At 41.5% G+C, this 25,122-nt stretch overlaps 1 protein-coding gene across 1 annotated transcript in view; it reads left to right on the plus strand.

Moving 5' to 3' along the window:
* Window positions 1–5,104: 5,104 nt before the first annotated feature.
* The window catches only part of Pip4p2 (phosphatidylinositol-4,5-bisphosphate 4-phosphatase 2), a 59,077-nt gene continuing 39,059 nt past the window's right edge, over window positions 5,105–25,122 (plus strand). Inside the window, exon 1 of the mRNA XM_052715965.1 lies at window positions 5,105–5,387. Within this exon, the coding sequence (XP_052571925.1) occupies window positions 5,282–5,387 (106 nt within the window). The 5' untranslated portion in view covers window positions 5,105–5,281. The remainder of the gene's footprint in view (window positions 5,388–25,122) is intronic.

Raw genomic sequence — 25,122 nt, forward strand, 5'->3', positions numbered from 1 at the left:
CTGTGAGCCAAAGGCAGACTGAGAAAGCAGCTGGTGGTGGAAGCAGGTTATGGAAGTGACATTGTTTTGACCTCTTTGGCTTCCTCTTGGAGTACCAGCAGACACATGAGAAAGTCTGGGATGAGGATTATATGGAGATGCCAACGGCCTCATATGTTCCAACTGAAACCAGCCATCACCAAACTTGCCAGCTAAGCTCAGTTGGCTAAGTTCAGGCAAGTCTGACCAGATAATCACCAATCACCCTACAGAAAGTCATAAAAAACAAGTCATGTTGTTTAAAGCCACAAGCTTTTGATGTGGTTTGTTATGCAGCAAATAATTAGGGTAGCAGTTTAGCTCCATTACAATCGCATATATTCTTGTGTGGACAAAACCTTTTATTCTGACAGATGTATTAGCTTCTCTAGTGAATAAAGATAATAGATGTCATAAAAATGAAATACCATGAATTGGTGAGTGTTCTTTAACCTTTATTGAGTAACCATAAGTCATGGTTTATCTTGAAACCAGAATGAAGTGATACACATCTAAGAAATTTTTTTGCCTGATTTGGCATTACTGCAAATACAATGTCCATGTATCTACTACCTTTTCCAGTGTAGGAGTAACTGCTATTACCTTCAAATAAGTTCTAAGTTTAATGGGGAAGCAGTATGACAGAGTTAAGAAAAATAACCATATGATGAAGTAAAAGGGGAATGTTCTTCAGACTTATCACTCTTCTAGGTACAACTATAGTTGTAGAGACACAATGCAACAATAAAAAATATTATTTAGACAAATGGCAATACTGTCATCTTCATTAAAAAAACCATGAAGGGCCTGCAAAGATGGCTCAGCATTTAAGAGCTCATACTATCCTTGCAAAGGACCCAAGTTCCGTTCCCTGATAGGTGGATCACAACTTCTGATAACTCCAGTTCCAGGGGATCCAATGTTTCTGGAATCTTCAGGCACTTGCCTGCATGCACATATGCCCATACTGATACAGAATTTTTTAAGTCAAGAAATGAGCTGGGCACAGAGGTGCACAGAGTTTCAGATGCTTCGAAGGACACAGAAGGATTGCTGGATCCCAAGATATCTCAACCAGTTTAAGCACAGGCTGGCCTGCACCTTGTTATGTGCTTGAAGCTGGCCTTGAACTTCTTTCTGTTCCTGCTACCTCCACGTCCTTAGTGCTGGGATTACAGCCCTGTACTACCACATCCAGTTTATGTGGTACTGTGGATTGAACCCAGGGCCTTGTACATGGTGTGCAAACACTCTACCAACTAAGCTATATCCCCAGCTCTGATTTTGACTTCTCCATGTTGAAGAATTTTATTAAGATACTGGGATTGACTGGGCAGTGGTAACACACTTCTTTGATCCTAGCACTCAGGAGGGAAAGCCAGGTGGATCTCTGTGAGTTCGAGGACAGCCTGGTCTACAGAGAGAGATCCAGGACAGGCACCAAAACTACCCAGAGAAATCCTGTCTCAAAAAGCCAAAAAAAAAAAAAAAGGATACTGGGATTTTATTTATTTGTTGTATTTGTTTATTCAATCATTGTCTTATTTGTTTGGCAAATAGCATATGCTTGTTTATGTGCTAGGCATTGGAGACATATTGCGAATAAAAGATACTCAGCTTCTTCCTCCCCAGGGACCAGCTTTCACGGTACCAGGAGGTGCTTGTTATGCAAGCTGCCAAATCGGGGAACAATCAACAGCCCTCCCCTGTAGTCGGAAGTTTTCCTGTGTCCCACCGGCTGGCCCCTGAGTTTTTTTTACTAATAAGACCTTTTTAGATTCGTGCCACACTACCCAGAGGAGACACCTCTGAGCCACAACAAGGACCAACATGGTAAGAAGTTCCAAAAGGTGCAATTGTGGTATTCATTTCCTGGTGGTAAGCAATAGAAGTCTGACTGGACTTATTGTCCACTCAACAAGAGGGAAATCATGCTTGGTATTGGAAACCTGCCCAACTACCTGGGGCTGGTGAGTCCATGGACCCTAGTGGAGACCATACCATCTCCACTTTCTTAGACCAGTATAATTCCAAATTTCATTCTAAATACTAATCCTGATACTCACATATGAATGTAGTTTTCACTACTTATCAGAGAAGCTTCTCTCGCAGCCTACAGAGACTGACTACCCCAGAAAACCACAAACCATCAAAATACAGAAAACTGATGGTGAGTGCCCAGCCCTGCGGGATACAGCTACAACGTAACTCCTGTACCCCAGGCTCAGGGACTATCCCAGAAGAGGGGGCAGGGAGATTATAAAATCCAGAGGACCAGTGAGATTATATCTCTTAGAAATGACAAAGAACCTGTACCCATGATTCCTCAACAATATGTCTGTCTAAACAAGATCCAATCCATGACAACACTAACAGACATACTAACATGGAAGGGAGAACTCTCAAGGGGCCCCATTCCTAGACAAAGAACTACAGTCAATGCTGAGAGGGAGAATTAGTCTTCCTTAGGGATGAGCCACTAACTGATTATATAATACGATTGGTTGGCTCTGAAATCATGTACATACAAACAATAAATAGACTCAGCTATTTGTATTTATAAATTATGCATATATATGCAGTAACAGTAATCAAAGAAAAAGGGGCCATGAATTTCAGAGGAAGAGAGGGTGTGGGAAGGGGTTTGAAGGAGGAAAGGAAAGGGAGAATGATGTAATTAAAATTTTAAAAAGGACCCTCCCAAAAAAGATATATGTCTTCTGACCTCATTTATCAATTGGGGGTAAAGAGGAGGATAATACAAATGCAAATATACAATTAAAATGGAGTTTGAGCTGGGCGGTGCTGGTGCATGTCTTTAATCCCAGCACTCAGCAGGCAGAGGCAGGGAGATCTCTGTGAGTTCAAGCCCAACCTGGCCTACACAGTGAGGTCCAGGACAGCCATATTATACAGTGAAACCCTGTCTCAAAAAACCAAAAAAATAAAATGAAATAAAATAAATGGAGTTTGAGGAGTGGAGAACATGATATTTATTGGTCATCTTTGCATTACTACAACCAAATACACGAGGCAACTAACTTACAGACAGAAGGCTTATTTAGCTTACTCTGGAAATTCAAATACAAGGCATTGGCTCTCCTTTGATGAGGGCTGTGGATGGCAATGGAAAAAATCAATTTTGGGAGTAACTGTCTACATTGCACATGATGCAGAGTGTGGAGACCAGTAAGTTATAACTCACCAATGCAATATCTTTCAAGGCTATATACCTTTGATGACTCAAAGGCTCCACCTCTTAATCCCCTACAGCACCTCCCAATACTGCTAGTGTGGGGAACCAGTCATTTACATATGAGCCTTTGTAGGACAATCCAAACCATAACTAGGGTATAAGTAGGGTTCTGTGGATTTTTTGTAACTTTCTTCAACTCAGTAGTCTTCAGACTCCAACCGTGAAGTACTACCACTCCTTTTGCAAGGGATAAACTATTATTTGCAGGGAGTGCTACATCTTGAGTCTTCATATCCCAGGCTACTAGAGACCCATCTATGCCCATAGGGATCATACCATATGGGGATACTTATATGTGTTGTATCTTCTTGTTATTGACCGTCCAAAGATGCTGCATGAAGGACAACATCATTCTTTATCTTCCCTTAGGGTTTCCAGCTGGTACTTAATAGATTAAGGAAGAAAGATATGTCTTCAGAGAGCAATTTGAGGATTCTGCATGTGATTTGAGTAGTTTCAAATGCCTGATACCTGCTGCTTATACTCATGGTGACATAAGCATGCAACTACCAGTCCCCTGCACAGCTGTTTCCCTGCAGTGCCTTCAGCCACCTTGAACACAGACCACTGGATACGTGAGGACACCCAAGTAAGTGAGTAGTTGACCTTCCCAACTGACCATAGCAGGAAAGCTATCATCCCAGGGTACAATTTTTATTCCTGCTGCATTTTTATTTGGTTTTGTGTTCTAAATTTTGATTTGCTTTTTTAAAAAATGTAAACTATGCTGGAATCATATGGCAAGCCATCAAAAGAAGAAAAAAATGTAAATAGAAAATAAGACAGTAAATACGCTGAGTATTTTAAAAAGATTATAAGCAAGGCAGTGGTGGCACATGCCTTTAATCCCAGCACTCGGGAGGCAGAGGCAGGTGGATCTCGGAGAGTTTGAAACCAGCCTGGTCTACAGAGTTCCAGGACAGTCAGCGCTGTTACACAGAGAAACCCTGTCTCAGAAAAACAAAACAACAACAAAAAATTGTGTGTGTGTATGGTGTGGTGTGTGTGGGACAGAAGAGGGCATTAGATTGCGTATGCTGCAGTTAGAGGTGTTTGTGAACTCCCTAATGTGGGTGCTGAGAACTGGATTTGTGTCCTAAGCAAGTCCAGTCCTTAACCATTGAACCATCTCTTCAGCCCAATGGCTTTTTAAAAAATTATCTTTTGTGAGAAAAAGATATAATTGTCTTACATAAGTCTCATTATTGTAAAAACTGAAATGACAGTCTATTTTGTGAAACAAAAGTTGTAAAAGTCAACACCTATGCTTAAAGTGCCGAAATCAAATGTCAGCACTCATATTGCTAAAAATTCACCAAGGAAAAGAGGAAACCCCAAGGAGTCCGCACTTCCTTAGTCGACAGATACTGGGCTAAGATTCACAACAAAGGAGAAACTTCCAAGAAGGAATTGATACCCAAGAAATAAACTTTCTTTACTCAACTGCAAAGTTCATCAGCAAAGTTGGAGCCCCCTTCTTCTTGGAGGAGCTGAACTTGATTGCTTTAATTTTCCCGTAATCAAGTGCAGGCCTTTTCTTTTAGTGCCTTTCAAAGCTGCTCTTTATCCTCTTTCTCTAAGTTTAAAAGATTCCTCACCCTCTCATGCCATTGGCCCCTCCTCGTGCTTACTTGATCTCTTCCCCTCCCCCATTTCCTAAACAGTCCTAATCTGTTCCCTCTTTTCTCAGACTGGCTGGGTGCCCCTCCACCACTTCTTCCCTTCCTCCTCCTCCTCCTCCTCCTCTTCCTCCAGGGCTCTTTCTTTCCTCTCCCCTCCCCTCCCCCAGCAAGCCTCCCGGCGTGCTTCCCTTCCCCCCGCCTCTCGGTCCCGCACCCTCCCCTCCCCCGCCTCCTGCCTTGTGACACATCCTGGGCCCTCCCGGAGGCCGTAGCTGCAGCAGCTCGGCAGCCGTGCTGGCCACCACCTCCTCCTCCGGAGCCGCAACCCAGCTCAGCCTGCGGCGGGCCTGCTGCTGCTGCTGCTGCTGCTGCTGCTGCAGCAGTCATGGCTGCTGACGGGGTGGACGAACGTTCGCCTCTGCTGTCAGCCTCCCATTCCGGGAATGTCACTCCCACCGCCCCGCCGTACTTGCAGGAGAGCAGCCCAAGAGGTAAGGCCGGCATAGACCTTTCTGCTGCTCACGGAAAGGTCTGGAAGGATGAATGCCGGGGAGCTCTGGCGCGGGGGCGGAGAGCCTCTCACTTGGGCTGGGGGAGAAGGATGCGGACCGTTGCCTTCCCAGGCGGTGCCTGCCTGCCCGAGAGCCTCGCTGCAGGGCTTCGCTGCTGCTGCTGGTGGTGTGGGGAGTGTGTGCTTGAGCACTTCTTACCCGGGTTTGGGATCTGACGTGAATTTCCCGAGCTCTGTGCTGCTGTTTCCCAAGCAGCCCCTAAGTGTAGCTGGGCGGTGGTGCAGATCCTTCAGTCATTCACAAGTGCTTTGGGTTGCTGAAAAACCCGGGGTACTTGGGATTACTGCTCACCTTGGCATCTGTCCTTGAGAGGACTTGAGCACCAAACATCTTCATCTCTTACACTCACCCCACAGTCCAATGCAACCAGGGAAGTGCCTAACCAGAAGGGACAGAGTTAACCAATATTCCTAATATGTCTGAAATCCCTAGGCTTTGGGTAATAGTCCTGCCTGTGAGGAGAAGTGTGTGTCACAGCTTGAGTGGAGAATGAAGAACTTGCAGATAGAAGGGAAAGTGAAATATTTTTTATATACACATCTGGGTGAGGTTGAAATTAACTTCCAAAAGTTACCCGAGTTTATACTGTCTATATTTTATTTGTATTTTCAGTGTAGAGTAAAAAGGAATTCGGGTAAATGGTGCGGTGAGGAAAAAGAAGTCTGTTTACCAAAGGATTCGATTTATTCAAAGATCTGTCTTTGTTCAAAGCCTTCTGGATGATTACTCCAGTAGTCTGGAAGGCAAGCCTTGCAGAGACCATTAAATATGGCACGTGCAAACATAGCTTCCTCCGTCTTTCTGTTTTGGCTGAATGTGAATGAAGTGTAAAGGCCCAAGGAGGCAAAAGCTAATGCTTTTGAAGATAGAAGCAGGTCACATGTCTTGTAACACAACTTTCCCTAAGTTCGTGTCTGAAATTGGAGACACACTGGAACAGGTTGAAGTTGTCTGGCATTTAGCATTTCTATTTAACATTGTATAACTTGAAAATTAGCTTCGAGGATCTCAGTCCACCTAAGCAAGACAAAGGAAAACTATGGTTAGTTGGGAGTAATTCAGTGTGATTGACAGCTTGAGAGGAAAGGGGCAAAGTCCAACAGAACTCACCCACAGAAAACCTACAAGTTATACTTGTTGGTCAGAATTCACCAGATACCAAGCTGGGGGATTTCCCTTAGTGGGCCAGTTCAATATTAATATTGTACTATTCAATATTGAAATAAATATTGAATAATATTTATTCACTGATTCCTTAACGAATGTTTCAATTTCATTAACTTAGTCATTTCAGAGAAAGTATTTGACAATTTATTAGGGGACTGAGTTTGGACATGTTTTCATGCTCTGTCATGGAGCCGTCTTTTCCTACCTTTAGTCAGGTTGTAGTTACAACAATACATGATTGATACTCATACACACAGACCTGCATAGACCTTCGTTATTTTCTATAGATTTCCTTAATTTGATCAGATTCCTCAAACCACAAAGGAAGTGTGGTACTTTCAGATCAACCGCTGAAGAGAAGTAATTTCACTCTAAAGAACTTTTAAACCAGCACTCTTTTTTTTTTTTTTTTTGGTTTTTCGAGACAGGGTTTCTCTGTGTAGCTTTGCGCCTTTTCCTGGAACTCACTTGGTAGCCCAGGCTGGCCTCGAACTCACAGAGATCCTCCTGGCTCTGCCTCCCGAGTGCTGGGATTAAAGGCGTGAGCCACCACCGCCCGGCCTTAAACCAGCACTCTTAAGGGTGTGTTTAATCAAAGAGCTCATTTGGCCTTGCAGTAGAATAATTTTTTCGGTACTGATGAAGGAGACGGGTGGGATATTTAAAACACTAATTTCATATAGGCAATACCTATGACGCAAGAAACATGAATGTGAAATAACGTCATTTTATTTGCATCTTGACAGTATTTTTTCTTGATTAATAACAAAGAACTATTTGCACACGTTCTAAATCTTGAACCCCATCAGCGTTCATTCATTCAGCAGCTTTAGGGGCACCACAGTGTACCGCGTGCTGTACTGCTCTGAGTAAGCCTGACCAAAACTGTGCCTTCATGGGGCTCATGCAGTGGGAGAAAGAATAAATAAACTTCTGGCTTAATCAGTTCAGATTTTTAAGATATTTGTTATCACCAGACTCTGTTAATAGATGAAAACAGTAAAATTCTTAGTTGGAATCCAAAGACAAGAAATTGAATATATATTTTGATGATTAACTTTAGTTTATGATACCATTTATAATTATTCAGACTGTGTGTGTTTGTGTGTGTGTGTGTGTATGTATGTGCGCCATGTCTTTGCAAGTGGTCGAGGACGCCAGAAGAGAGCATTGGATGACCTGGAACTGGAGTTCCAGTGGATTGTGAGCCACCCATTATGAGTGGTGGTAACCAAACATGGATCCTCTGCAAGAATACTGTGTGCCCTTCACCCCTGGGCCACCTCTTCAGCTCCTCTTTTCCTCACTTTCTAAGGACATAAATGTTAGTTCCTATCTCCTATGAAGAAATAGTGCATTTGGGGTTGAAAGCTATGATGTGTTTATTTCTAGGTAGACTATTAATAATGTAGTGGAGGGTATTTAACATTGGACACTAGGTTTTGCCCCAGAAGAGTCACATGTAGTCCTTGGAACTACCCACCTGAGTTTCTGAGTAGAAAGCTAGTGGTCTCCACTGTCAGTACTGGGTAGCTACAGAGTGCAACTTCTCTCCTGACTGCAATGCTCTATGGTATATTGGCCAGCTTTTGTTCAGGCATAGAAATTAAAATCAAAGACAGCTTTAGTCTCATTTGAAAGGAAAGTGGGGACAAAAAAATACCACAAGCGTTAATAGTTTGGCTATATTAATTGATTCTCTTACAGATCTACTAATATTTTAGACAATGTATGGGAGAATGACATAATTTTACATTTGCATTCTAGCTTGCTTCTCTGTTGATGTAATAAAACACCATCACCAAAAGAAATTTGGGAGGATAGAGTTTATTCTAGCTTACAAGTTACAGCTGGAGGTAGGAATCTAGAGGCAGAATCTGAAGCAGCGGCCGGTGGAGGAATGTTGCTTATTGGCTCGTTTTTTCCATGGCTCACTCAGCTTGCTTCCTTATACAACCCAGAACCACCTGCCCAAAGGTGGTACTGCCTGCAGTGGACTGCTACTTCCCATGCCAATCATTAATTAGGAAAATGTCCGACAGACATGCCCACAGTTCATTCTTGGGGAGGCAGTTCCTCAGCTGAGCAAAAATTAATTGGCTCACTTTGCAAAATCTGTGAAAATGTTTTGAATTCCAGGTTGTCTCATTGTGCAGAGTATTGACAATGGGAACGTGACTTATTGCTTGAGTGTAATTCAGAAAGGGAGGAGATACTTGGTTACATACAGAGGGACAGGTCTAGGTTTGTTTCTTTCCTTTATTCATCAACGAATCCTGGCATGTTAGCCAAGCTGTGGTAGGAAAGGGAAAACTGACTAGTTTCCTTTCTCTTATGATGTAATGTATTTCACTCACTGAAATACAAAATGCAGAGGGGACAAGAACTGTGTTAGAAACACGTCTAGTACAAAGATACATGCTCAACTATGTTCATAGCAGCATTATTCATAATAGCCAGAACCTGGAAACAACCTAGATGCCCGTCAACTGAAGAATGGATTAAGAAAATGTGGTATATATATATACAATGGAGTATTACTCAGCACAGAAAAACAATGACATCATGAAATTTGCAGGCAAATGGATGGAACTAGAAAATATCATCCTGAGTGAGGTAACCCAGACTCAGAAAGACAAACATGGTATGTACTTACTCATAAGCGGATACTAGATATACCAAGGACTATCAGACTGCAACCCACAGATCCAGGGAGGCTACCTAGCAGGGAGGACCCTAGGATGACTGTGGCTTATATTAAGTTTTGGTTTTGCCCAATCACTGGGCATGCTTTAGTGAAACATTTCACTATTAGGATAAGAATTTGTACTCTATCAAGCTGATGAAAGGATATGCTGGCTGTACTTTCAGGACGGGAGGCTAAAATCTTTTTAGATTATGGATTAGCCTATAGAAAAATGTCTGCTGTAAATCAAACAATAAAGGGGAAGATGAATAGAAATCTCACTTACACAACTTAAGTAAAACATAGCTCGCTGAACAGATGAAGATAGGTTTCTTCTGTATCCCAGAATCTAATCAATATTTATATGTATAATTCAGCTTAAAAGGGCTTATTGGGAAATGTTATCATTTTTATTATTTTCTACAGAGAACATATTTTCCAGTTTCAAATAACTCTGGACGTTGGAATTATAACCTGTTTTATGTTTAAAAAAAAATTAAGTGGAAAATGCTGAAGGACCACTGAACTCAATGTTGTATTTACAGAACTATATCTGTATAAAATAATGTTTATAAATGTTTGTTTAAAAAGGAAAAGTGCGGGGTTGGGGATTTAGCTCAGAGGTAGAGCGCAAGGCCCTGGGTTCAGTCCTCAGCTCCAGGAAAAAAAAAAAAAAAAAGAAGGTGAAGTGCAAATGTGAATTTAACAAGAAGTTGTAGATTTTCAACACTGTATACTCCTTTGTTACAAATAAATATTTATGCTTCTTACAAAGAAAGAAAGAAAGAAAGAAAGAAAGAAAGGAAGGAAGGAAGGAAGGAAGGAAGGAAGGAAGGAAGGAAGAAAGAAACATGTCTAGTACCTTGATCACATACACTGTGATTTAACTTGGTTAAAGGAGACTGGAAAGGCTTTCCTGAGCCTTGATTGGAATTTAAAGATGGGACAGAGGTTATCCAGGTGAAAAGCATACCAGATTGTAGGCAAAGAAAGTATGGGAAAAAACTTGAGCAGAATGGGGTATGGTAAGCCCTAGTGGGGAAGGAAGTTCAATGTTGCTAAAGTAGAGATAGATGTAGGGCACATGCTGTAAAATGAGATTAGAGAGGTAGGTGGTTGATATTTCCCATAGATTCTCTCTCCTCCCTATAACTTGGTTTTCATGTATTGCAGCCCTGTAGAATCTCTCTGCTTCAATGTACGCTGACCCTGTGACTTGTTTTTGACATCCAGAATAAGGTAGAAGATGTACTGAATGAGCTTAGATGCTAAATGAGAAGAGATTATACAGTTTGGGCTTTTGATATTGCAGAAGTACACTATGGAAAAAAGTAACTTGTCATGTAGGAAATGGGATAGCTGGAGACAGTCATGACCAGAGAAAGTCAAAACCAACCATGCAGAAAGGCCACATAGAAGAAAGATGTCTGACCAGCCCTTAGCCATGTGAATGTATTGGATACACCTCAGAGATGAGTCTTCAAATGACACCAGTGCAGTCCAAACTGTTACTGTATCTACATAAGAGACTGTAGATGACAACCCAACTGAACTGTTGGCACTGATCTTAAATTTTTGTTTAAGATACTAGAATTCTGAGTGATTTGTTCTGCTGCACTGAGGGACCCTACAATGAATATGAGTTGATTCCAGGGCATTATAGGCCATGCGAAAGGAATTTTGTTTAAACAAAAAACTGTGTCAGGTCATTATTTTAAATCACTCTATAGAATAAATGAATTAAATGATCTACCAGAGCACATGAGGATAACTGTCTTACTAAATTGCAGTAGCAATTCAGGTAAATTTGATGAATTATGCTGGTTGCTTGGACTCAGGTTATATTCGAGATAGAATGCCCAGCGATGAGGTTTAGGAGGGAGACTGAAGCCAAGCATTGTGACACAAGCCTATAACCCCAGCCACTCAGGAGAACTGCAACTTTGGGGCTATCCAAGTCAATTTAACCAGATCCTGTCTCAAAATAATTCAAAAAGTAGCAACAATGAAGAAAGAGATGGAAATCAAACCCAGTGGCATAGCATTTAACTAGCAGACAAGAGGCCATAGGCTTAATTCCCAGTCAAAGCCCAAAGCAAATCTAAGAGTAGATCGGATTGAACTTGTTGGTGGATGGCTCTTGGGAGTAAGATGGCAATGGCAAAGATCTACAAGAATTCTGCTTCTGTAACTTTATGGTTTATTTGCCTGCACTAAAACAAAGAACACCAGAGGACTACACTTTGGAGAAGACAGATCCCGAACTTAGCTTTAGATGTGAGGCATTTTAAAGGAGCTCCTCAGGGCCCTGTGAGTGTGCCAGGGCATATGCATGTATCCATGAAAAAGTGTTACGTGAAAAAAAATTTAATTGCTTGAGTGTTTACAGCTGTAGTTGGTGGCATGCGGGGCCTAAAAATAAGGTGTACTAAAGTCTCATGCAATAGTCAACTTTACTCGAGCATCAGGCAATTTATACTCTGAGGATTAAGGGCAGTGGTGGTACATGCTTTTAATCCCAGCACTTGGGAGGCAGAGGCAGGATCTCTGAGTCTGAGGCCAGCCTGGTCTCCAGAGTAAGTTCCAGTCAGTAATGGCTACACAGATAAAACTCTGTCTCAAAAAACAAATGGAAAACCAAACCAAACCAAAATCACATAAGTAAGGTGTTCGATCACAAGGACAAGCCACACATGGCAAAAAACATGTTTTTCCATAGAGGCATATGAGTAACAGCAGTTGAAGTCAGCTCACTCCTGTCTAATACCCCTGGGAGGGGCACAAAAGCACATTCCAAGAAAAATTTCCTGTTTTTGAAGAAAGTGAGGTCACAAGACTTTTTTCCCCGAGACAGGGTTTCTTTGTATAGTTTTGGTGCCTGTCCTGGATCTGACTCTGTAGACCAGGCTGGCTTCGAACTCAAAGATCCGCCTGACTCTGCCTCCCAAGTGCTGGGATTAAAGGCGTGCGCCACCACTGCCCGGCAATAAAACTCTTGTCTTGTTTTCTGACAAGCAGTCAGAATTCCCCTTGCACAACCCCATTCTTGGACTAAGATTGTTAGGGTCTGTGAGAAGTCCCAAGAAGACCACCAGTCACGATTCAATCAACAGGAGCATTTATTATACCACATGCATGTTGGGTCGCTTACCTGTACAAAATGTTGATCAAGCTGAGAGAGACGTGTAAGTTCCTTTTAAGCGCAGCTGAAGGAATTCTAAAAGCAATGTGACCCATTCTACCTAGGATTGGCTTACACAAGTGGCAATCATATTAGTACATTTCTGATTGTTTAGGGATAGCAGGGGTGGGCTAAGGCTATAGCTTTTACGTTCTTGGCAAGACTGGACAAGTCCAAGGCTTTGTCCTTGTTTGATTATTACTTGGGGGAGGGATGAGGAAGGGGAGTTAGGGGAGGGATGAGGAAGGGGAGTTAGGGGAGGGATGAGGAAGGGGAGTTGCTCAGGCATATGTGCTTCATCCAGTGATTGGTGATTGATTGCCCCTTGTTTGTGAACTGAGGCCTAGTTCTTAACTGAGTTATTGGGGGCCTGTCATGATATTTGCCTGGCCATCTCAAGGTCTGAGACTGGAGGACATGTTTTCAATGATGAAATGGTAAGTTTATCTCACTGGGTGAGAATAAGACCACTACCACAGTTTTGAGCCAAATTTGAAGCAAGCTTTAGTTAAATACTGGCCAGGATTATGGACTCTGGCCAGGTCCATTCCAGGGTTCTCAGAAAATGATGAAGAGTTGTGAGACCAAAATGAGCCATCTTAGAAATAAGACCAAAATGCTTTCACCCTAAAATTAAGGCCTAAGATTTCCCCTTTTGGGAATAGGCCATTAGTTACTGAAACCAGTCAGTTCAGATTCCAGGAACCCGGAAGTGTAAAAGTACAGAGTCACAAGGTAGTCATGAGGTAATGCCTGCCGGACTATGGAATGTCCTCTCCCTAGTTTCCAAGGTAACTGACCATAAAAATGCCCCCACCTGAGGGCAACCAATGAGAAATGGTGGCGGGCAACCACTCCCTTAGAAGTAAGATTAAGCCATGATTTCTAGAAAGCCCCTAGAAGTGAGCCAATCAGAATTGTACCCGTACTAGCACCCCTAAACGATGTAACCTTGTGGCTTTTGCCTTTAAAAACTGAGCTTGCAGACAAGGCGGGCACTTCCTCCAGCCTCCACTGCGTTGGATGTATTGGACGAAGTCCCTGCCTAGGCTTGTATTGCTTTTGGATATCCAGAATTAAACCTTGCTTTTGCATTCCGGCATGCTCGTCTTTGGTGGTCTCTCTGGGGGTCACGATCTGGGCACAACAGAGTCACATTTCAGAGGCTTAAAAAGACCAGATCCAATCAGGGGTATCCTGACATACTTCCTGACTGCGTCCCTCCTGCCTACATTCGATTAAGTACATCCAGTGTCGTTGGGTCAAACAAACTTGTTTAGGGGATCAAAAACATGTAACTTGTTATCTTACATAAATAGCTTCCATCATCTCAGAGAGTATCTGTCCTTGGCCAAGGGGCTTACAGATTAGAGGCATTTCTGTTTTATGGATCTCTTAGGCACAGTAGTTAAAACTTCAGACATAAATTTAGTTCTCACAAGTTGTCATTTATTATGCACTATTGTGATCTTTAGGAAATACCGCTTGGTTTGGAAGTATGTTCTTAGTGACCCTCTTACGTCTTATCCTTGGAAAAATCTGAATTTAGAGATTGTGCCTTAGTTCAAACTGGATGTGTAATCTTAGTTCTTTCAGAACTGCATTTTTCTATATTTCAGTAGACTGATACTGAGTCTTCAGATGTACTTTGTCAGTCTTGAATTTCCAAATCTTCTTGCATACTTGAAGAACCAAGATTGGTTATGTGTTGATAAAAAGAAATGATTTATATGCAAGGCCCTTTTCTGCACACAATCCCTGGTGAAGTTTATTTAAATGTTCATGTTATTTGCCAAAGACCCACTGAGAAGTCACATTGTCATGATAAGCAAGAGATGTAAAGCATTTTGGAGACAAGTGTCACTAAGCTTCTTCAGTGTCCTGATACAGCGCATACCTTCTATGGTGCTGAACAAACAGGGTCTTGATGAACATGAAAACTTGACCTTTGTGTTACTATAACCCACTTATGCCATTTTAGGGATGTCTTTCATATTGTTTCTTTCTTTCTTTTTTTTTTTTAAAGATTTATTTATTTATTATACACACAGAAGAGGGCGCCAGATCTCATTACAGATGGTTGTGAGCCACCATGTGGGTTCTGGGAATTGAACTCAGGACCTCTGGAAGAGCAGTCAGTGCTCTTAACCTCTGAGCCATCTCTCCAGCCCTCATATTGTTTCTTAAGTTAAACTTGGCTTCACTGAGACCAAGTCTTCATTAAGGATGAAGCGTACCTGCTCCTGGCACTCTAGTGGAACGCCATGCCCATTTCCTGTTAGAATCTTTCCCCTAGTTCCGTAAGCACGTGCCTTCAAGGTTCTTTTATTCTGTTTTTATAATTCTCACATTTCACTCAGGTTCTTTCCAGCATCTTTAAATGTTAAATCAAGACCCCCTCCTGCACCCGCCCATTCAGTCATCCTTTCAAATATTTGAGTGCCTATTTTGCTATTCATATGCTGAAGAACTTCCATTCATTTGAGCTATGTACAGTAAGCACTATAATTTAAGAATAATAAGCAAGGAACAAAGGCAGAAAGTATTTCAGATGGGCGACCAGGAAAGACATTTCAGAGGTAACAATAAGAGCCCTGAAAAATGAGTCAGAATCAGCCATCAAAACTTTAAGAGAAAGAAGAGTTTTCTGGACAATGGGGACTGCAAATGTAACAGCTGCAGTTTTACAGAGCTGGAGATGCCATGGGTTAGAGCATGGAGATTGGGGGAAGAGCAGTAGAAGAGGTCATAGCTATAGACTGAGAGACCGGGAGGCTTGGTGAGTCACCATCCAGAGAGGGATGGCATTGTGAGGGTAATGAGAGTCAAGAAGACACCTAAACCTTTGACTTTTTAAGACTGTCCTGATTTGCCTATGGAAAATAAATACTCGAGATGATGAGAAGAAGCTAATAAGATACAACACTAACTAAGGGCTGTCAGGTGTGGACTGATGTTCTCAACTGTGGTGGAAGGGACTGAAAAACTGAAAACGCTGAGATGTGGTTGAAATCAGTATCCATCCATCTATTCATTCATGTTTGGAGACAGGGTCTCACTAGCTAGCTCAGGCTGTCTTGGAACGTGTGCTTCTCCTGCCTCAGCCTCCACACCTGTCTAAGCAGAGATCAAGCATAGAGAACTTCCACCTGCTGATGGCACTGACGGATGGGCAGAGGTATTGCAGGGAGAGCTAGCAAGGTAGTTCATAACTGTCTACCGGGGTAGCAATCCCTGGGAAACGATCGGGGAAAGTCTCCAAAGGAAAACTGTAATCCTATTATGGGGTGAAATGAAGTAGGCAATTCTGGAGACGATCTTGGGCTCAGCTCTTTTGTATTGTATTTTCATCATCACTAAGAGGTATTAAATATAATGGGAATAACATCATCTTCATAGTTTCTAAAAGGAATAAATATGTGTTTTCAGGGTTTGGGGTCTTGTTTTTGACAAAGCTTCTGTGCTTTTGTGGGTAGGGGAGGAAGAGTTCTAATGGATTTGTGTTGCTTTTATTTATTTATTTATTTTGTTTTTTTCGAGACAGAGTTTCTCTGTGTAGCTTTGCGCCCTTCCTGAAACTCACTCTGTAGCCCAGGCTGGCCTCGAACTCACAGAGATATGCCTGCCTCTGCCTCCCGAGTGCTGGGACTAAAGGCATGCACCACCACTGCCCAGCTGTGTTGCTTTTATATGTTTCTAGATATTTTTCTTTAATCACGTTGCTGTTATAAAATAACCCCATTGACCCCTTTTTATGTTCTATGAGAATAAAAATAAGATATGTGTAAAGACTTGCTCTTTTCCTTGACTTGAGTTATTTAAACTTGGTTAATGCATAATATGAATTTCAAAATAGTTTATAAGAAAGGCCCTAATTTTCCTAGATTTGAGTATATTATTTCAATAAAGGAAGAAATTGAAGATGGCATAGTACAATATAATAACCTTGTGGTGTCAAAAATTAAGAAAAGTACTAAGATTCATCATCCAGAAGAGAAGTAATATGTAGAAACGAGAGTGATTTAAATAGGAAGATTTTCATGGGATGTTACCCAACAAAACAAAACAAAAACAAAAACAAAAAACCCAAAGCAAAACAAAACAACCCCCCCCAAAAAACAAAAGAAAACAACAAACCATTGATTTTTACTGAGCTCTGTGAATTCTATACATGAATACAAAATTATTTTAAAATTTGATAGATAGTTTCCAAACTCAAGGAACTTTGTTCTCTGTATAGGACACTTTGCTAAGCTCAGCATAAGTAAGATTTGCTACCAATCTCTAATGAGAACAAAAATCATAAAATCTCTAAGACATGCTTCAATACAGGATGCTTCAAGTAGAAGCCAAATAGTATGTATGACTGAGGCTGAAAGTCAGATGATCATCACATCTGCCAACTTATTGGTTTGTAATTACAAATCACCTGGGTTCAAAATGGAGGAACTTCATCTTTTCATGCTAAGAGTGCCTGAGAACTCATGGCCATGTTACAAAACCACCACAATAAGCCACGACATATACATTGAGAATAGAATGCTATGCAGCTGGAAAAGTAAGAAGTTTTTGTTTTGTTTTTCAAGACAGGGATTCTCTGTATAACAGCCCTGGCTGTCCTGGACTGTGCTTTGTAGACCAAGCTAGACACCAACTCACAGAGATCTGCTTGCCTCTGCCTCCAGTGCTGAGATTAAAGGCTTGTGCCACCACACCTGGCTTGCAACTGGAAATGTAAATGAGGCACCTGTATATTACCATTAGAACACCAATGAGGGAAGATTGCCAGAATATGCTGTGAGGTGACAAAACATGAAGTATAGTGTAAGGCACACGTCTTGTGTATACAAATATAGGACAAATGAGAATGTGCATATGTGCATATTATATGCAATAGCCCGGAGAGACACAGGAAGGGTGTTTAAAAGGTGTGGCCCCTGTGATCTACAGTGAGAAGACTCTCATACCAGCATATAAATAACATTGGCATGATAATGTAGAGTACAGTTTTTTTCTCAAAATAAAAGTTATGGCAATATAAGCTTAAAGTAGTTTTCATGGGGAGAAAAACCCACTATTACTTACAAGCACATGATAATAATAACTCTTAACATGAAAGGGAAAACTTCAGAACTTTAAGTTAATGAATATTATCTTTTAATGTATTTTAAGGTATTTGCACTATTTCATCATAATTATGAATTATAGCAAGTTTACAAGTTTCAGACGTTTTCCCTTTTCCAGATTGAGATTTACATTTTCCTTCCTGCGGATAGACAAATGGGAAGGCAACTGTGGAACTATTAAAAGTAAAACTGCAGTAGCCCAGCAAAGCTCTTCTGTTTTGTGGAGGTTTTGCCAGGAACTACATGTCCTCTCAACAGTGTGTGTCCAGTTTGTGTCCTAATACTTGTGTGTGTGATCCTACAGAGCAAGGCACGACATTTTCTCTTAGAAAACACAGTTTGTCATCCTCAGTGAAATGTGATAGGTGAGAAGAGCAACAGCAGAGGAGTCCTTCACCTGCTTAGGCAGGAGAGAAGTTTCTTTGTTTTCCTTCTCCCCGCCCCCATGGAAGTAATTATTTGTTCTATGCAACAAAGGAGAATCTAGGTATTTTTTGACATATGTATCTGAAAGCAATATTATAAATGTCAAACTGAGAATGGAGCCATGCAAATAATCAGTGTGATTCCACATAAATCAATGCCAGAAGATTTTGTATTTCTGGAAATAGCAACAAATGGAATAATTGAAAAGCAAGATAAAAATACATTGTAAGACATCATGTCTTGGAAGCAGCAGCAGCAATGCCACAGGTGAAATGCATTGTTCAGGTCCAAGGAAAGTAGAAATCAGAGCAGAAGCTGTTGCTATCTAGGAGTTGGTTATTGGCAGGTCATTAAGTATTTCTTGCCAGGATCTCCAGTTATGTGGCCCTTCTTTGACACAGTCTATAACCTGAGACCTTAAGATAGTGCAAGATAGATGATAATAGTTCATAGAGAAATTTCACATTCATTGTTGACTGATAGAAATACCTGATTTGTTGGTGCCTCAGGTCTCCCCTGGCATCATGTAAGCACCTATACGGAGGACTAATACCCTGGGATGTAAACCAATGTTGGTCTCAAGCTGTACATAAGGTGTGGCTATTTTCCTAGAGATGTTGGTTGGAGGAAGACATTAATGTAAAGTTATATGAAAGTGTTGCAGTACTTAAAGGAATAAATGGAAGTTTTGCAGAAAGGACTGTGTTCACATCCTTCCCCCTCCACTTGCAACCCTGGCGCATGCTCTGCCTTCATCCAATTTTTCTTTTATAAAACAAATTATATTTCTGTTACCATACAAAGTAATGATTGTCACTGTGGCATTGTTACACATATAGAATCATTATGCTTTGCTCTAATTTGCTCTCTCACTGCCTTCAGTGATCCTTCCTTCCCCAAGTATTTTAATGCCACATATGTTCTGTTAGCTTCTTGACCTCTTACTTGCTCCATTTAAACCTCTTCTATATCTTTCATAGCCCTGTTTCTGTTGCCATCTCATATATATGTGTGTGTATACATAAACATATATGTGCATAGATACACGTATATTTAAAGTCTAGATTCTGTAAATGAGAGAACATGACATTTCTCTTTCTGAATCTGCTTTATTTCACTCAACATAATGATCTCTAATACAGCCCATTATTCTGCAAATGTCATAATTTCATTTACTTTATGGCTGCAAAAATTTTGTTTTGTACATGTACATTTTCATTATCTATTCTTCCATTTAAGGACATCTAGGCTGATTCCATAGCATATCCTGGATACTGTGAACAGTATCATAACATGGATGCCCAAGCACCTCTATGGAAGCTGACTTAGGGTCTTTCAGGTCCGTACCCAGGAGTTGAATAGCTGGGTCAATAGCAGTTTTAGTTTTAGCTTTTAAGAACAGTATTGATTTCCACAGTGGCTGCACCAGTTAATGATATTCCCAGCAGTGGATTAGGTTTCCTTCTCCATTTCTCCAGATGCTCACCAGCATTTGTTGTTTCCTTCCTTCCTTCCTTTCCTCCCTCTCTCCCTTCCTTCCTTCCTCTCTCCATCCATCCTCTCTCCATCCATCCTCTCTCTCTCTCTCTCTCTCTCTCTCTCTCTCTCTCTCTCTCTCTCTGTCTCTCTTTCCTATCACCACCTCTTCACCTTTCAAGTCTACCATAATGACTCTAACGCCTGCTATTCTTCCAGGGATGTGGTATTGTTTTCTGTGAAAATTCCAGAGACTTCCACTCAGCCTTCTTCGTGAACCAGAGAAAAAAGTTGGCAATTAAATGGTTGTCAAGATGTTGCTTAAATTATGTTTTCAAGAACTGTTAAAATACCTTTCGAGTGGGTTCCAAGATATACTGGAACTACTGTGAATTGTGTCCAATGAAAGACTCCATTATCACTTGATGGCCATTTTGAGTCTATTCACAGAGAACTGTAGCTAGAGTTTTCCTGCCTTGCCCACAGTCAGGACAAACTCTCTCACCTGCCAGCCCCACAGCCACTCAGACCCGACCAAGTAAACACAGACACTTATATTGGTTACAAACTGTATGGCCGTGGCAGGCTTCTTGCTAACTGTTCTTACAGCTTAAATTAATCCATTTCTATTCATCTATACCTTGCCACGTGGCTTGTGGCTTACCGGTACTTTACATCTTCCTTGTCCTGATGGCAGCTCGCAGTGTCTCCCTCACCCAGCTTCCTGTTCTCTCCATTCTCCTCTCTGTTAGTCCCGCCTATACTTCCTGCCTGGCCACTGACCAATCAGTGATTTATTCATTGACCAATTAGCAACACATTTGACATACAGATCATCCCACAGCACTTCCCCTTTTCTTTTCTTAAAAAGGAAGGTTTTAACCTTTACACATCTCCAAAGTCAGCTTGGTATATTTGGGAATTTGGGCGTAGCTTCTCTTACTACTTCCTGCTGGAGGGGGGTGCTGTATCTTATGGGGACACAAAGAATATTTTAGGATTATGGAGTAGTCCATGAGGGTGTATCGTCTGAGCCAGTTGCCTTGAAATGGTTCTGGATGTTGGATCATCTGGGCCATGGTGTCATCGGAGACCTTTCAGGTGGTCTTGGCTGGTCAAACCTGATGTATCTTAATCTGGAACAAATCCATAGTCTCTGGCTTTCTGTGGAAACAAAAGCAGAGCCTCCTTTCCAAAGCAACATATCCTTACATCCAAATTTTAAAGTCAAGGTACCTTTAAAATATACATTTTGGCATAACTCAACAGCTTTTGTAATCAAATGTTTTTCTTCAGTTACGAATATCAAATCGAACATAATCCAGATTCTCTGTGTGGTAGCCATGTTTACGTGGTTTATTTTTTTATATTGGCTTGAGCCTATTGCTTTAAACTGCAGCCTTCTAAGCCTGAAACGGCGCTGGCGCTATGGCTGCTAGCTCCGCCCACTTCAGCTTCCCAACATGGCGGTGGTACGTTTTCCGCCAGCTCTGGGAGCCATCAACTCTCAGAAATAGTGGGTCTATGCTTCTGTCAAAGCAGCGTGTAGCCCAGAAACCTCTTTTTTTTTTTTTGTTTTGTACTAGAAAAGGTTAAATCCACCACACAGCTTAATGTGCCACTTGCAGAGGCCTCATTCCCACCATACTGCAGGTCGAGCATGCATGCCATGAACCCACCATTGTAGCTCAAACACGCAGGCTGCCGCTAGCTTAAAAGAGACAACTAGGAGCTGTTTTTAGCTCCGTTTTAGAATCTTTTTACTCAGGTTTTAGGTGGAAACTCTTGCCCCACATTGGGCGCCATTCGGAGCTAGCCATGTGACAAGGTATAGATGAATAGAAATGGATTAATTTAAGCTATAAAAACAGTTAGCAAGAAGCCTGCCACAGCCATACAGTTTGTAACCAATATAAGTCTCTGTGCTTACTTGGTCGGGTTTGAGTGGCTGTGGGGCTGGCAGGTGAGAGAGATTTGTCCTGACTGTGGGCCAGGCAGGAAAACTCTAGCTACAGAGAACATTATTTGAAAGTCAGTTTAATTGCATTTTCTTTCCTCTGTAAACAATCAAATTGGTTACTTCAGCTTTCTTTGCAGAAGTTCATAGGAAGACTCACAGTGTATATACTAAGGCAGGTGCTTCCGCCCAATCACAAGTCACCCAGTCCGTATAGATGCCCTGGTTCTGTGAAGCTGCTTTTATTGGAAACCAGTTGAAGGACTGTGGTTCTGCTGTAGTTTCTGAAGTTACATTGCTGGTTAGGATACCTAGAGTTTTTTCTATACAGCCAAGCATTATTTTTGCAGGTTAGCTAACCATTTTAATCCCTAGCTAATTTCAATTAGTCATTGCCAAAGGTGCCTGTGAGTCAGTATTTGAAAAATGCATGACCTTCCTTCATAATCCATGTACTCCTGTGTCTTTAGTGTTGACGTCTGCTAGTTTACAAGTTACTCTACAGTCTTTGTTCCCTACTGACACCAGACATCCCATCTGTGAGGGTAGTGTTAATTGTCAACTTCATGAAATCTAGAATCACCTGGAACACTCTGGACGTGCCCCAGAGGGGCGGGGAGTTATTTTGATTTCATGAATTAAGGTACAAAGACCTACCCATTGGGGGTGGCACCATGGCCTGGATAGGACCCTGAACTGTCTCCACAGAGAAAAGGAGCTGAACTGCAGGAATTCCTAATTGTTCTCTGGTTCCTGATGTTGTTCCTGATGTGATGTAACCAGCTGCTTCAACTCCTGCTCTCTGAACCCTATCACAGTAGTCAATATCCTTGAACTAGGCGTCAGAATAAACCTTCTCTCCCTTAAGGCGCTTTTGCCACAGCAACACATACACACATCTAAGACACATTCGAAGTGTATTGTGTCATACAGTGTTTTCTCTGTATTGGAAAGTAACCACAAGGATGCCTGATTTCCTATAAATGATGCTTCATTTATTGGTTTATCTATCTATCTATCTATCTATCTATCTATCTATCTATCTATCTATCTTGGTTTTTCAAGACAGCGTTTCTCTATGTAACGTCCCTGGTTGTCCTGGAACATGCTCTGTAGACTAGGCTGGCCTCAAACTCAGAGATCCACCTGCCTCTGCCTCCCAAGTGCTCGGATTAAAGCTGTGCACCACCACCACTTTTGAAATGATGGTTTTTGACTTCTTAGTGAAGGGAGCATGCTGTGAGCCATCTTAGGAGATGTAGTGATGTACACTTATGTATACAACTTTCTTGTGAGAAATCCACTCTAACATTCTCAACTCTCTGAACCTGTGATTGCTTCTTCAGAATCATAGTCCAAATGTTTTGACATCGTATAAACAGTAAAGTAAACTCTCAGAGTCAATTCTAGTGATATATACATATATGTGTATATATTTTTAAAATTGAAAATAAATTCTTGTCATACAGTATGTTCTGAATACAGTTTCCCTTCCTCTCAGATCCTCCCCACTTCCCCACCCTCCCAGCTCCAGCTCTTTCTTTCTCCTTTTAGAAAATAGGCAACCAACCAACCAAAGACCAGTCAAATCAGAATAAAAAACAAAACAAAAACAAAGAAGCATAAGAAAGGCACACACACCTTAAAAACACAAAATTGGAAACCATAAGGTACAAACAAAAGACCAACAAGAAAAAAAAAATACCCAAACAAAACCATATGAGACCATTCATTTTGTGTTGGCCAACTACTGCTGGGCATGGGGCTTACCTTTGAGTGTGGTTCATTTACCCAGTGGAACTCCACTGGACTAAATTAAATTTTTCTTTGCAAGTGGTTGGAGAGAATTTCTTGGTTAGGTATGGGAGCTTGTGTCTGCTTCTCCCTCCCAGTTCTGGAACCCCATCTGGGTTGAACTTATGCAGGCCCTGTGCATGCTGCCACAGTCTCTGTGAGTTCATATGTACCTCAGCTAATTCCAGCTTTAAAACAAGGAATGAGTCTAGAAAATCAGCATTATATTTTATCTACTTTTGCTCATTCCTTGAAGATCTACTCAAAAATATTTTCAGGTTTGAGGTGATATGTATCACCAGAAATCTTGCAGTTCTCTTAATGTATAAGTCAATTCTGTTTTAGAGTTTGATTTTATTTATTAAATTATTTTTAAGATTCATTTAATTTTACTTTATGTGCATCAGTGTTTTGCAGTATGTACATGCATGCGTGTGTGTGTGTGTGTGTGTGTGTGTGTGTGTGTGTGTGTGTGTGTGTGAGGGGGGTGCCTCTGGATCCCCAGAACTGGAGTTACAAATGCTTGTGAGCCACTCTGTGGATGCTGAGAACTAAACCTGGTCCTCAGCAAATGCTCTTAATCACAGAGACATCTCTCCAGCCCCAATTTCATTCTTTTAAAGCACGCTGAGATTTTGCCATCATGCTGGATCTTGAGGCAATAAGGGATTTTAATGGTTGCTTGTAAGGAAAATGGCCAGCCATCTCCTTGTAGGCCCCACTCCCTCAAGGGAAGGCTGATCTCCACAGATACTGAGAAAGCTATTTTCTACTTGTGAGAGTCTTAGGGTCAGGACTGTAATCTCAGCTCTGCTTGCATACATTCCAAGTTCCAGAATTCCACTACTTTGTAACCAGCGCTCTTCTTGGCCATCAATGGCAGACTCAGCCTGTGGATTTACCTGACATAGTTTTTAATCACCACAACTAAATTTTGTGTTTGGTTTCTAAATAAGGGCTTCACACTTGCTTGCTTCCTTTTTTTGTTGTGGTTGTTTGTTTTTTTTCGAGACGAGGTTTCCTCTGTGTAGCCCTGGCTGTCCTGGAACTCATTCTGTAGACCAGGCTGGCCTTGAATTCAGATTCACCTGCCTCTGCTTCCCGAGCGCTGGGATTACAGGTGTCGCCACCATCACCTGGCACTTCCTTCCTTCTTTTGTTCTGAGGAGTAGGGAATTTATCAGAAGATATATTAATACCATCTATTGACAAACAAAGGGGCAGAGCATGCAAGCTCTGAGAGTTTAGGTCTCAGCACTAGAGACAGACAGGCTGGCGGGGTCTCTGAAGAGAATCCGAGTACATGTGCCAGGGGACGGAGTCTCTTTGTATGCCTTTAGTAACCATTTCTTTATTAAAAATACAGGATAATTTTAAAGCTGTAACAGGTCTCTGCTTCTCTGACAGGCTGAGAGTTTGGAGATTGGAGTCTTCTTTTCTTCAAGGACCTGTATGTTCGTGTAAATTCTTTCATAGTCCAGCCTGTATAGTAGTTATTACTGTTGTAATAATCGAGTGAACCAGCCATAGACATCAGCCGTAACCCCAGGGTTAATCAGGTTCATCAGGATGACACTATACGTTGTGGATTAGTACCTTCCTCTTTCTCATCCATGAGGAGTTCAGCATGCTGGTCAAATCCAGGCTCATCCAACCACTTCTCTCATTCCATCCTTGTTTCTCCTGAGGTGTCTCCTTATGTTGGTTTCTGTAGCAGTCAAGATCTCATCAGAATATGGAAACAACTCAACAGAATTTAATATAAAGAATCGTTAGCTAGGTATGGCATTGCTAACTAGACAACTGAAAGGTAAATATCTTTCCCTCAAGTGCCCAGGAGG

Source organism: Peromyscus californicus, unplaced genomic scaffold (assembly GCF_007827085.1).
Source record: "Peromyscus californicus insignis strain IS unplaced genomic scaffold, ASM782708v3 Scaffold_5__1_contigs__length_169319896, whole genome shotgun sequence".
Lineage (NCBI taxonomy): Eukaryota > Metazoa > Chordata > Mammalia > Rodentia > Cricetidae > Peromyscus > Peromyscus californicus.